This window comes from Mastomys coucha, unplaced genomic scaffold (assembly GCF_008632895.1).
Source record: "Mastomys coucha isolate ucsf_1 unplaced genomic scaffold, UCSF_Mcou_1 pScaffold22, whole genome shotgun sequence".
NCBI classification, from domain to species: domain Eukaryota; kingdom Metazoa; phylum Chordata; class Mammalia; order Rodentia; family Muridae; genus Mastomys; species Mastomys coucha.
In genome coordinates, this window is record NW_022196905.1 from 257,768,825 (window position 1) to 257,782,571 (window position 13,747).

The window sequence follows — 13,747 nt, forward strand, 5'->3', positions numbered from 1 at the left end:
GACTGGGCTAACCTTGTCTCGCAATGGGCTAACCCTGGTCTCACAAAAACAAAAACAAACAAACAAACAAAAAAGAACAAAGCTCAAGAGTGCTCCCTGTCAGCCTCCCACAAAGAAAGCATCAGCCCTGAGTGTAGAGAGTTTTTTGTGAAAAGCAGCTGTTTAATGCACCAGAAACCACATCTGTCTTTTAAGTATAAGAAAGAAAATTAAACCATTACTCAGAGTGTCAAGTTTGCTGTTTAGATGAAGAAAAATTCAATCAAGAGTAACAAACAAAGCCAGCAACTGCCAGGGTCCTACCAGAAAAAGGAGGAAGGAAAGAGAAGAAGAGGCAGAGGCTGGAGAGATGGCTCATGGTTGAGAGCACCTGCAGCCCTTGCAGAGGACCTAAGTATGCGTCCCAGCACCCACATTGGGCTGCCCACAATTGTCTGTCACTCCAGCTCCATGGGATCCAACACCCTTTTCTGGATGCTGAGGGCACATGTACATACATGCCTGCACACATACAATTGTTTTGCTTGTCTAACATGGGAAGGGGGTCCTCTGTGGGAACTGAGGTTGGGGGGCGAGAGGGAGAGGGCTGGAGAGGATGTGGTCAGATGACAGCTGGGGAAGACCGCTGAACCACACATCTCCCAGGTGCTGCTACGTTTAGGGAGCAGACCGCAGAAGAACACACTATAAGTAAATAACTTAGGGAAGGTCGGACACAGGCCTGGTCCCTTTTGGAGCTGGGCCTCGGCCTGAGTCTGTTGGACTCCACAGTTCTGTTTCTCTCCTTTTGTAAACTATCTCCTGGCCTGTAACTTAGGAACATGGAGAACTCTGGATGGTGTTGGCTCTGCAGAGGGGATCAGCCACTCCTCCTGTGCTGTCTAGAACCTTCCTTAAGCTGCTCAACTCCCTGTAACAGCCCCAAGGTAGGGTGGGACAATCGGACCTTATATCCTAGGGAATATCTTCACTAGTTTGCTAGACTCAGAGACACTCCACCCCATCCCAATCCATAAATGTAAAGAATATCTGTTTGTTGGGTCTCTGTCTTAGTTAAGGTTAGTTAAGTGAAGAGACATCATGACCACAACAACTCTCATAAAGGAAAATATTTAACAGGGGCTGGCTTACAGTTCAGAGGATTAGTCCATTATCATCATGACAGGAAGCATGTCGTGTGCAGGCAGATACGGTGCTGGAAAAGGAGCTGAGAGTTCTACATCTGGATCCATACGCAGCAGGACACTGGCCAGGCTTGAACTTCTGAGCTCTCAAAGTCTCCCCCGTAGTAACACACCTCCTCCAACAAAGCCATGCCCACTCCAACAAGGCCACACCTCCTAACCATGCCAGTCCTAAGGGGCATGTAGGGGCCATTTTTATTCAAATTACCACGATATTCTATTCCAGTTCCTTCACTTCAGTGAGTGGCACATGTCGCTAAAAATGATTTCACCTGCAAGCCATCTCAGCGCATCTAAGGAACCTGAAAAGTACTGTCAACTCAGATCTGCGCCTGTGACATAAGCGTCCCAGGTCACTGTTCCCTGACACTGCCCCCTCTTCTACACAAGGGGAAACCTGCAAGCTTAGCACCAGGCAGCCACATCGTTGAGAGAAAGAAGCCAGGTTAGACTGCACTTACACCCCCCTCTAAAACACTGGCAAAGCTGAGTCTACTGCGGTGCACGCCCCTCCAGGTGGCAGGGAGATTACCTGAGCTTGCTTTGTTATTTGGTGCTGGCCTCTTTGTGCTGGGCAAGTGTTTAGCCACTGGATACATTCCAGGACATCCTCCTTTTGCTTGTTAGATTTTTGTTTTGTTTTCTGAGACAGGATCTCATTAAGTTTTTCCCAGGCAGGCCTTGAATTCAGTTCAGGATCCTCCTGGTTCAACCTCCCACATAAGTAGGATTACAGGCCTGGTCATACTTCTTGTCCTGTCTGCTAGGATATAAAGCTGGGTGTTGGTAAAAAGCAGGCATCTAGCCAGTGTACCCTCAAACTTTAATGTTCTGGGGGTGTTTGGTTTTAATAATTTATTCCGTGTGCATTGATGTTTTTCTTGTCTGTGTGAGATTGTCAGGTCTCCTAGAACTGGAGTTATAGACAGTTGTGAGCCACCATGTGGGTGCTGGGAATTGAACCGGTCCTCTGAAAGAGCAGTGAGTGCTCTTAACCGCTAAGCCATCTCTCCATCCCCCCAATTTATTTTGTAGTAGTAATAGTACACTTTCTTATTTTGTGTGTATGTTTATGTGTGTGTGCATGCATGTCACAGCAATGCACACACAATTTGTGGGAATCGGGTTTCTTCTTCCAACATGTGGGTCACAGGGATCGAACTCACAGTGTCAGACTTGGTGGCAAGCTTCTTCACCGGCTTCGTCTTGCAAGGTCTGAGTGACTACATCCATGGAAGAAGCCAACGCTAATCCCCACAATTTTGGCCCATTTCCGGCGTTTTCTCCTCCTCTTCCGCTCCGTACAGCCCGCAGGGTAGAACTGGGCGGGGGGTGAAGGCGGAGCTAAGGATTGGGGGAGTGGCTTATCCGCAGGCAGGACGCTCTGAAGCCTCCTAGGACCTTCCGGTGCGTGACAGAAACTACAACACCCACAATGCCTCGCGGTCCGGTGACTGTTGTCGCGAGAACTGTCGCCTTGTGGGCGTCTGCGCCGAGAAACCGAAGTGTAGGTGACGGTTCCGAGACATCGCCGCCAAGCTGGGCACCGGGGAGATGGCCGAGACGGACCCCAAGACCATGCAGGACATCACTTTGGTGGTAAGCGGCAGCCTCACATGGGCCCGGACACTCAGGGGCCGCTCTCGGCCCTGGCGTGGGGTGTGGCCAGCGGCCTCGGCCGGCGCACCTGCGGGGCTCGACCTCCCGTTGGCCCCGGCCCGTACCCGACCCTCCCGACCTGACCCGCAGGACACCGAACCGACCTGCCTGGCCCTTGCTGAAGGCCTCACACACCAGCCGGGAGCACCCCCAGCCCGCGTCCTCGCCTCCCCACACACGTCCCAGGAAGGGGGTCTCGGGATAGATTGGAATTGGCTGTCTTATTCAGGTTTTCTCTTAGGTGGAGACGCTCTTGCAGCAGATGCAAGACAAGTTTCAGATCATGTCAGACCAGATCATCGGAAGGAATATCCTTTTGATTTGGAGGCAGTTTTCTTAACTGTGTGTGGGGCGGGGCGGGGGGAGTAAGTGGGTGGTTTACAAACAGACTTCAGTTAGTCATTAATTATTATATGTATAAGGCGGTACTGGGAGTGACTGAGACCAGTGGCAGTGGATCCCCTGGAGCTGGAGTAACAGGCGGTTGTGAGCTGCCCAGTGTGGATACTGGGAACCACCCTCTAGTCCTCTGCAAGAGCCTCGCGTGCTCTTAACAGCTGAGCCCTGGCTCCATCCCCACTTAGAAATGTCTTTACTGATCTTAGCCGTATTGTGTTCCCGTGGAGGACTGTGCCAAGAGCCAGAGACACAGCGGACTCACCCAAACCCCTGCTGGGGCCCCTCCGGAACACCAGTAAAGGGGCTTGCATGGTAACCGTTGGCTGGGAGTGCCCCTTGAGTCCTCCAGTCGCCGATCCTCTTTGTAACCTTACCAAGGTAACTGGATATAGGGTCCTCTAGATTTAACGATTGAAGAAACTGAGGCATAGGGAAGAGAACTCATCCCGGTCCCCAGGACCCCTAACCACCAGGCCATCACTGTAGCCACATGAAACTGGGGAAGCAGCTGCTTAAACCAGTCCACGGGGACCTGGAGGGGAGAGACAGACAGAGGTGAGGTGATGCTGGTGTACAAGCTCTTTAACTGTGCCACTAGATGACATGAGCAGTCGAATCGACGATCTGGAGAAGAACATCGCTGACCTCATGACCCAGGCTGGAGTAGAAGAACTGGACCCTGAGAACAAAGTGCCCACTGCTCAGAAGAGTTGAAGGTGAGAGAGCAGGGCCACCTCAGTGGAAACCATAGAAAGCTGCTTGTCTAGTGACCCGGGGGTCGTTGGTTGCTTTCCCTGTGTTGCTTACCAGCAGGCATCTTTCTCCACCCCACCCATGGACTCCCAGGTTTCTGAAATGTTCCATGCCAAACTAATTCCTTGAGTAGAATTCATACTTCCAAATTGTATTACTTAAAACTTATTGTATCGCTGCAAGAGATGTGGGAGCCTTGCTCCTCACAACACGATGATGTCAGCTATGACATCACCTAAAAAGAATTAAATTGATTTTTTTTCTTCCTTTTTTTTTAAAGATTTATTTATTTTTATGCATATGAGTACACACTGTAGCTGTACAGATAGTTGTGAGCCTTCATCTGGTTGTTGGAAATTGTATTTTTAGGACCTTTGCTCACTCTGGTCAACCCCACTCACTCCAGTTGGCCCTGCTCTCTCCAACCCAAATATTTATTATAAATAAGTACACTGTAGCTGTCTTCAGACGCACTACAAGAGGGCGTCAGATCTCATTACAGGTGGTTGCTGGGTTTTGAACTCAGGACCTTCAGAAGAGCAGTCGGTGCTCTTAACACTGAGCCATCTCACCAGACCCCTCTTTCATTATTTATTTAATGTACACTGTCACTGTCTTCAGACACACCAGAAGAGGGCATCTGATCCCATTACAGATGGTTGTGAGCCACCCTGTGGTTGCTGGGAATTGAACTCAGAACCTCCAGAAGAACAGTCAGTGCTCTTAACCACTGAACCGTCTCTCCAGCCCTGAAATTGATTTTTTTTAAAAAAAATTGTTTACATATGAGTGTTTTGCCTGCATATGTACCTCATGCTATGGGAGGCCAGAAGAAGGCATCAGATCCCCTGGAACTGGAGTTATAGACAGTACTTGCCACCACATGGGTGCTGGGAACCAAACCTAGGTCTTCTCCAAGAGCAAAAGTGCTCTCAACGGCCGAGCCATGTCTGTCCCCTTGACGGTTTCATTTTAAGTAAGTTAACAGTTTTGTGATGGGCCTTACTCTAACCCTGGGCCCTGCATTAGACACACCTGGGACTTGGACACATGTCTGGCTGGTCAGCTGCTCACTGAGGACCACTGGATGATGGCATTTTGGGGCCGAGGGAGGATTTTTGGTGCCCTGCCCCATCACTGAAATAATTCATTATTTTGTTTCCAGAAACAGCAGAGAATTAATTCAAGCCACCTTCATGAGCATATATCTTAAGTTCTAGAGATTTGTGTGTGTGTATGTCTTTTATTGTAGACTTGACATCTTTGCTTTAAAACCACCTAGTGTAGTGAATTTCTTCTTGTTGCCAGCACCTCTGCACCTGTGTTTTTTGAGGGAGAAGCACTTACAGTCCTTTTTTGTTTGTTTGTTTTTGATGTTGTTGTTGTTCTTGTTTGAGACATAATCTTATGCAACCCTGCCTTGTTGACCTAGAACTTGCTATATAGACCAGGATGGCCTCAGACTCAAAGAGCTCCACCTGGTTTTCCCTCTGTCTCTCAAGTGCTGGGATTAAAGGTGTGCCTCACTTTTAGATACCATCTGTAGAGTCTTAATTTCTTTCTTTCTTTTTTTTTTTTTATTTAGAGAATACTGTATTAGTTTTGTATAGAGTCTTAATTTCTTAGTGAAGTTTACCAAAGATTTTGTGTGAGAATATCAAGATTATATATAATGTCTGATTCTTAGCCCCCTTCTTATTTTCTGGGTGTGGGCTGGAACCAGCTTTTCAGTGACTGAATAAAGGTTGTTCTGAAATCCAGGAGACTATTAGGGGTTGGGATAATGACCAGCATGCTGGGCTGCCTCGCTGTGAGTTATGTGCTGTATCATAGCTGTTCAGAGAGGAGCTGAAGTGTACAGTGGGCCTTGGAGCTGTCCATTAGTTGAAAACAGAAAGATTGTAGGATTGAAGATGTTCCACTGATGGGGAAACACAAAGAAGGAAATGGAAACAGGAAGTGGAGTCAGAACTCTGAATAAAGATGTCTAAATAAGAGGCTGGAGACATGGCTCAACTGCCAGAGCTCATATGCTCTTGTAGAGGACCCAAGGGTCAGTTTCTGGCTGTTCCATGAGACTGCTCACCACTCTCTGCAACTCCACCTCCAAAGAATCCATCACCCTCTGCTGGCCTCCACAAGGACTTGCACTTGTGCACGCGCTCACACACACACATACACAAACACACACACACACACAGGTACCCAGACACATAAGCAAACTTCTTATTTACAATGGCATTTTCTAGGCTAGTGTGCATGGAGAGTAGCATCTGCCCCTGGTTTTGGGGAGCTGGTTCTGCTGTGCCTTCCTGGCTGGCAGCTGATGCTCATGATCATATTCTTCTTCTACAGGCTGCTGGTACTTCACCCTGAATCCAGAACGTCGTCGTCATTTTCCCGAGCCAAGACAAAACCAAGTGGCTTTCTGCAACTAACTCCTATGTGTGGACAGGTTTATAAATCGTGTATTCTTAAATCACAGCCTGCATAGCTTAGAGTACCCCTACCCCATTCCTCAAACTTGGTATCTTCACATCTTGGTCAGTTCTATTAATTATTAAACACTAAAATTTTGGCAGTTTCTGGATAAGATTGTCAAACGTTTTAGTGATTTTTCTGAGGTCCCCTTCCCACTGTTCCTCTGTGATAGTTGCTGTGTGATAAAGTGGCAGAGTACTCTTGATTACGTGACCACAGCCCTTCCCCTGGCAGAAGCCATACGTGAGACATGAGTATGTAGGATTCTTTGATTTTCAGTGCAGTGACTGTTGAGCCGCCACTGGAGTGTCAAAAGTACTTCTCCAAATGGCCAAGAACATTTAATAGTAGTTTGTGCCGAAGTGTCTATCAGAGTTTTGCATGAGATTCTAGTAGTGTTGGTAGGACCTGCCGTGCTCATCTGGCGGGATGTCAGAGCCCAGTGACCCTGTCATCCCTTCAAGCTGCTGACTGGAAGGGAAGAAACCATAAGACTCAAGTGAGCCCACCCCCATCACGTAGCTGAAAAATGCCCTTTGACTTGTGGGAGGTGCTGGTTTTTAAGATATACTATTTTACTTGAACTATTTCTTGTCTAAATTCTTGCACAGTGAGTTCTATTATTAATTAAAGAAGACAGATATACATTCAGAATTCTGGTGTCTAGAGACTTAGCCTTGAGGCCACTTTTGATGTCTTAGAAGGCAATCTATGTCACTGTCCCCACAAAGTGATTTCATACAATAAAAACCAAGAGTAATTAAACATTGAAGAATGGAGTGGTCCTTCGCAGAGGAAACCCTGGCCAAGTAGGGCAGTCTGCTTTCTCGATTGTGCTACAGGCAGCTTATGAACAACTTGCCCTATTTCTAAATTGGGGGAGGGAAGGGATCCCCTGAAAAATGTGTTGCTGGCCTTGCTCTCAAGCAGCAGGAATTCCTGTCATCAACCAGTGAATGGCAGTACAAGTTGAGCCCCTCAAGGTGCCACTTTCTCACTGGGACAGACCAGCTGCAGCCTGCATGGGGGACATTCTTTGGTCTTATAAATGGAAACTCAGGGGCTACTTCAGAAGTCAGTGAGATGGTTCAGGAAGCAGTTTGCTGCCTTCCAGACACATCCTCCAACCTGAAACACCATCATGGTAAAGGTGCTAGAAACCCTGCTGCTGAGGTGTCCTTGTGTCCAGTATGTTTGTTACCTCAGTTTTCAGATGGACAAGGGGGTGCCATGTTAGATTACAAACTGAAGCCTCGGAAAACCAGGGCAAAAGAGACTGGCTGCCAGAGAAGGAAGAAGACTGCCCCAGGGGAGCTTGTCCCTGGAAGCTGCCTGGGGAAAAAAGGTTTATGGTCCTTAGAAAAGTTCCTCACAAGGAGCTGAAGAGACTGTTCAATAGTTAAGAGCACACTGGCTGCTCTTCCAGAGGACCAGGGTTCAATTCCCAGCACTCACCTGGCAGCTCACAACCTTAACTAAAGGGGTTCAACACCATCACACATACATACAGACAAAACACCAATGCATATAAAAGGAAAGTTCCTCACTGCCAGAGTCCCTCCTGCCTTTCACAATGCAAACCTTTCGATCAAAACCTGACTTCTCCTGTCTCACTGAACTGTTGTATAAGAAGGTGCACACCAGGAAATTACCCATATTAAACCCTACCCACAGGTGCCATGGACTCTTTAACAAATCTCAGGTGTCCAGCTGTGTTCCCAAGCTGTGGAGCAAAGCCTTGGCCGTAGGTGAAACAGGCTGTCTATTCAGCCTCACCTGAAGAACAGCAGTTAGACAACTGAGCTCTGAGTACACTCAGCTCTCCACTGCAGCCCTAGCCAGCCAACTCAGCCTTCCTGGCCCCACCTGGGTCAGCTGGAGAGACATCTTCCTTGAAATCCTCCATTTCCCAAGCATTGCAGGCAGCTTCACTTCCGTTAGCCTCTGCTCATCAAATCTCATCAGCCCCTGTCCCATAGCCAGCCAGCAATCAGGAGGCTTTTAGGCTTTGAGTCCCAGGCTCACCTAGCACACTGATAGCAATGGCATGCTCCAAGCCAGGCAGTCCCTTGGAAATGAACTTTGTTTTTTAAGATTTATTTATTTTATTATATATAAGTACACTGTAGCTGTCTTCAGACACACCAGAAGAGAGCATCAGATCCCATTACAGATGGTTGTGAGCTACCATGTGGTTGCTGGGATTTGAATTCAGGACCTCTGGAAGAGCAGTCAGTGCTCTGAACCGCTGAGCCATCTGTCCAGCCCCAGAAATGAACTTTACAAACATCCTGTTTACAAGTTACAGTCTTCTCATTAAGTTAATTGCATCCCACTCCTCTTTTGTGATTTCCTATTTTCAATTAGACCAAAGAAGCTAGAAGAATTTGTAGAGTGTGTTGTTAGCCCCCAAAAGGAGCTAGAAACAACACTGGTTGCCTGTCTCCAGATAGCCTCTGGGAAAGGATTGGTTTTCAAGTATCTTTTTAAAGGTGGTTATTCTTGTGTGTGTGGATATGAGGGCAGGTGTCGTGGCATATGTGGAGGCCTGGGGATATCTGCTGGTATCTATGAATCTGTTGGCCTGTGCCATGGTTTTGGATGAAACTCAGGTCAATGGTCTTCCCCAACAGGTACCTCTACCCACTGAGCACCCGACTGGCAGGAAAAGGTTTATTTAGGCTGTGTCATGCCAGGGGTTTGCTTTAATCCACACAGTGACACTGAGTCAGGTTTTTATGTGACCTTTGAAAAAGGAACCCAAGGGTCAGAGTTACCTGAGGCCAGAGCTGTCTGGCCATCCAGCACCCACCCTCACCTCTGTGAGTCTCGATGTCAGTGTGTCCTCTAGGCTAGGCTGGAATCTGCCCCGCAGCCAGAGTAATTCTTGAAATTTAGATTCCCAAGGCTAGTTTTGCATTTTTTCAGTTAAATGTGGCCTACGATTAAATAACAAGCACAACACACTGCACTGAGGTATCTAACCGCTTAGGTCTAGTCCCTGGCTTACACGCAGCATCACCATATCTATCTTTTCTGTTTTATTACAGTGTTCTGGGTGTATACAATGTATCCTAATATTATCCCCATCTCCCCACAACTCTTCCCCCCAAATCTTCCTGTCCTCTCTCTGTATAACCCTCCTGCTAAGTCCATTAGCTCCAGCTGCACAGGTACACAACCAACCAGCAGCCACATCCCTGAAGAAAAGTGACTCCCTTTCACACAGCAGCCATCGGTAGCCAGGAGATCCTCAGCTCATAATGCGGAGCCACATGAGCTCGACTCCCACCTAAGCTAGGTCTGGAGCAATCACCATAGCTGCAGTGTCATGAGTACGATGGCCATGTCATGTCCAGAAGACCATTCTACAGCCCTGTCCTCTCAGACCACTTCTCCCCTTGATGGTCCCAGATCTCCTGCCCGGCTTTGCAGTTCCTGGTGCAGAGCACATGAGACAGGAGCTGGGTATCTGCGTATGTATTTTTAAGGGCTTTTACTATAATTTGTTTATTTTGTACATGTGTGTGTGTCTGTGTGGGGGCAGGGAGGAGGCACAGACACTGTGGTACACATGTGGAGGTCAGAGGACAGCTAGTAGGAGTCGGTTCTCCTACCATGTGGGTCACAAGGATGGATGTCAGATCATCAGACATGACAAGCAGGCACTTCTACTTGATGAGCCATCCTGCTGCCCTCCTACTTCTTAAATCTGTGTGACAGTGCATGTGTAGAGGTCAGAGGATAGCCGCAGGTGTCAGTCTTCACCTTCAACTTTGTTTGAAATAGGACCACTCAGCTGCATAAGCCAGGCTAGCTGCTGGGATTGCTTCTGGGCATGTGCCACCATACCAGGCTCTCACATGGTCGCTGAAGATTTGAACTCAGGGCCTCGGGCGTGCATGTCAAGAGCCATCTTCCTAGCCCAGGTATCCATGTTTTTAATAAAACCTCCTGTTTATTATTATTTTCAGTGTTATTTTCTCAGCATAGAGAGGGGAGGACGGTGCTCCTCACACCCACCCACCCACTCATGTTAGTCACTCTGACCAGACCAGTTGATAATTCCCAGGAACAGCAGAGCTCTGACCTCACTGGCCCTCAAAACCCAGAGACTGCCTCAGCCAGAGAAGCTGCGGGCCCAGAGGCCTCACCCCACCAAGATGAGAACCACACCAAATCAGTCTGCCTCTCGATAAACACACCACTAAAAACAGCAAAAATTATATATATTATATATATAGTTTTTTATATATATTTACATAAGGCTTTCTGGGTGTTGGTTGATTGAAAGGGTTTTTAATAGCATGGTAAATATTCTACCAGAAGAATGAGTTATTCAGTGAGATTAGCTGTTGAACGCCAGGCCATTTGTTAGTTTGCTCTTTCAATCCATACACACCTCTATCCAGCTGAGCTTGAGGCAAGAGCTCCGTAACGGTAAACGTATCTAAATGAGATTTCACTTGGGAAAATAAGATTTCAATAGTAACAGATCGGTGACAGCACCTTTTAAAAGAAATTAGGAGTGGTTAAGTTGTCCACCAGCCTTAGAAAGAACTAATGCTGCCTGGTTAGAAAAATGGAACAAGACTGAGGCCCACAACTACTCACCCTGATCCTCGGGGATTTAGCCCTGTGGACTCCCCCCCCCCCTGCTTCTGGGGAAGCCTTCGAAGCTTCTACCCCAAGTGCAGACATGGGTTCAAGTCTTATCTGGCTTTGTTTTTTCTTCTTCTTTACAATGATATCATTAGAACCCTACCAGCCGCCAACAGTGAGTAAAAGTAGCTTAAGCAAAGAGAACGTGTGGCAGTCTCAGGAGCTCAGAGGTAGATGGTTCTGGGTGTTGTTGGGTTAGTCCTGGCTGCTGGCCCACGCTGGTCTTGGCTTCTCCTTGTGGTTACTCGGTGTCTCCAAGCACATCTGCATTAACCTGACCCCCTCTCCCAAACCCCTCGCCTTCCTGTCTACCTTGGGTGTGGATGGAATTGTGTCCCGAGCCCTGACTTCTATAAGTGTGACCTTAGGGAGAAGTCTGGTCCAGACATTGTCACATTCAGGTGAGCTTCTTGTAAGAGGAGGCTTGGGGACATGGCACAGGGGTAGACCCTGTGACAGTAGAGGCAGACCAAGGAGTGCTGGCTGCAAACCGAGGTTCACCAGCCGCTCAGAGAGACGGCAGGAAGCAAGCTTTCCCCTAGGTCATCCAAAGAGGAACTGAACTAGACTTAACAGTCTCTAGACCTTAGAGACTACCTCTCTATAATGAAAGCCACCCAGACTATGCTAATCAATGACCACAGCCCAGGACACAGAAACAGAAGTTAGAAAAGCTCCATGTGTGCTACAACCTACAGCTAGATGTGGCCACCACCAAGAGCACCAGCCACAAGGAATGGCTGCTGGTCTGTGAGCAGCCCAGGAGCGCCCACCTCGGTACTAGGGATGATCTGTTGGGTGTGTTCTCATTTGAGGTTGCTTGAACACAGCCCGGCAAGAGGTAGCCTCTCCAGAAGGTGATAAGTGGGAGCCTATGGAGGGACCAAGTGGAGCCTACAGAGGTGGTATAGGAAGATTCACACACACAGAGCCTGTGGCCGTATCTGCTCAGCTCTCCGGCTGAATACAAGTCAACTTAGCAGTTACTTCTTAAAGAAATAGGAATATGAAAATAAAGGGATCTGGGTCTTACCACCATTGCCACACCCCAAGCTTACACACACACACACACATGCACACACACACATATACATACATATATACACACACTGCCTTTGTTAGGGTTTCACTCCTAACAACATGAACAGACCATGACCAAGGCAAGTCTTATAAAGGACAACATTTAGTTGGGGCTGGCTTACAGGTTCAGAGGTTCAGTCCATTATCATTAAGGCGGGAGCATAGCAGCACCCGGGCAGGCATGGTGGAGGAGGAGCCACGAGTTCTACATCTTCATCTAAAGGCTGCTAGCAGAAGACAGACTTCCAGGCAGCTAGGATGAGAATTTTAAACCCACACCCACAGTGACACACCTACTCCAACAGAACCACACCCTCTAAAAGCGCTACTCCTTGGGCCAAGCATATACCAACCATCTCACACACACACACACACACACACACACACACACACACACACACACTTGCAGGTGCACATGGGCTTCCACCATCCCTGAGTCCTAGCATGGTAGGACTTGCTGTTTGTCTCTGAACAAAGGAAAAATGGTCTTGTCTCCATCCCTGAAATCAGAAGCCAGGGTATCCTGAGGGCTCAACATTCTGGGCCATCCTTGGCTCACAGTTGCCTACTCAGTTGCATCTTTATCACACATCTGCCTTCTCAAGTGGTGGTCTCTAACGTTCTCTTGTATGTGGGTCTAATACCACCTCTTGTAGGAGAGCAGGTTTCCATTCAGCCCACCCAGGCCCCGCGACCTCAGCACAGCTAACAATATCTACAGACCCGGTTTCAATGCACAGTCACAAACACTGGAAAGTAAAGAAGTAAGGTATCTTGAGGAGAAGGAGTATCAACCCCAACACTGTGCCCCTGCTTTCCCAACTCCAGCGCCTGGGGCTCCTAACTCGGTTATCAGCCACATGGAGAGGTTCTCATATTGTTGAGTGTCTGCCTGGGTCCAAGAGCCTGGTGGAAAGCTCCTGAGGAGAAGCCATGGGAAGGCCACCTGTGCCACCCGTGAGGATATCTGTCTGTCCCTGAGGTCTCAGAGGCATCAAAACCCCTGCCTGCCACCCACCTGTGGCGGGGGGGTTGTGTCTGCCTCCTCCTTTCTGCAAGGCCTCCCCTTGCAGATTGTCTGATCTGGGAAAATGAATACAGTCATTTCTTCCTTTGCTTTGCCTTAGCACTCACGCCTGGACCCAGTCATGAACCAGGCCCAGCCTGTCTACATGCCGACCCCTGCTGACTCACCGACTGTCCCCAGGACACTGGCTTCACATTTGACAGTTTGCTATTTAAGGAAGCTGTATTCCCCCATATAGCAAAGGTTGATTTGGTTTGCAGAAATTAAAGGGTTTTTTTTTTTCCATAGGCAAGTAAATGGGGAATTAAATTAGGTCTAAAATTCATGCAAGGCTTCTGACAACTTGTTTGCAGAAAGTAATTGCTCTGGAGCTGGCAACTTTAGTAATCAAAAGGGAAGCTTAAGAAATATGGAAAATTGCAAGAGAAGGGAAATAAAAATGTGAATTAAAGTTCATTTTAAACGCCCCCTCCCAACCATTTACCATGAACATTTTCAAATG

The 13,747-nt window shown here is 48.0% G+C and overlaps 1 protein-coding gene across 1 annotated transcript; it reads left to right on the plus strand.

The window, feature by feature from the left end:
* Positions 1-2,629: 2,629 nt before the first annotated feature.
* Positions 2,630-7,248, plus strand: Hsbp1 (heat shock factor binding protein 1). The gene is made up of 4 exons (XM_031341537.1): positions 2,630-2,783; positions 3,085-3,151; positions 3,838-3,958; positions 6,351-7,248. Exons 1-3 carry the CDS (start codon positions 2,739-2,741, stop codon positions 3,954-3,956), a joined length of 231 nt encoding a protein of 76 aa, XP_031197397.1. The 5' UTR covers positions 2,630-2,738; the 3' UTR covers positions 3,957-3,958; positions 6,351-7,248.
* Positions 7,249-13,747: the final 6,499 nt, after the last annotated feature.

Bases quoted from the DNA above. Each gene is read 5' to 3' on its own strand.
- Hsbp1 (XM_031341537.1), top strand. From the start codon at position 2,739: ATGGCCGAGACGGACCCCAAGACCATGCAGGACATCACTTTGGTG. The intron at 2,784-3,084 runs GTAAGCGGCAGC...GTTTTCTCTTAG, and splicing joins TGCAGGACATCACTTTGGTG to GTGGAGACGCTCTTGCAGCA. The intron at 3,152-3,837 runs ATATCCTTTTGA...TAACTGTGCCAC, and splicing joins AGACCAGATCATCGGAAGGA to TAGATGACATGAGCAGTCGA.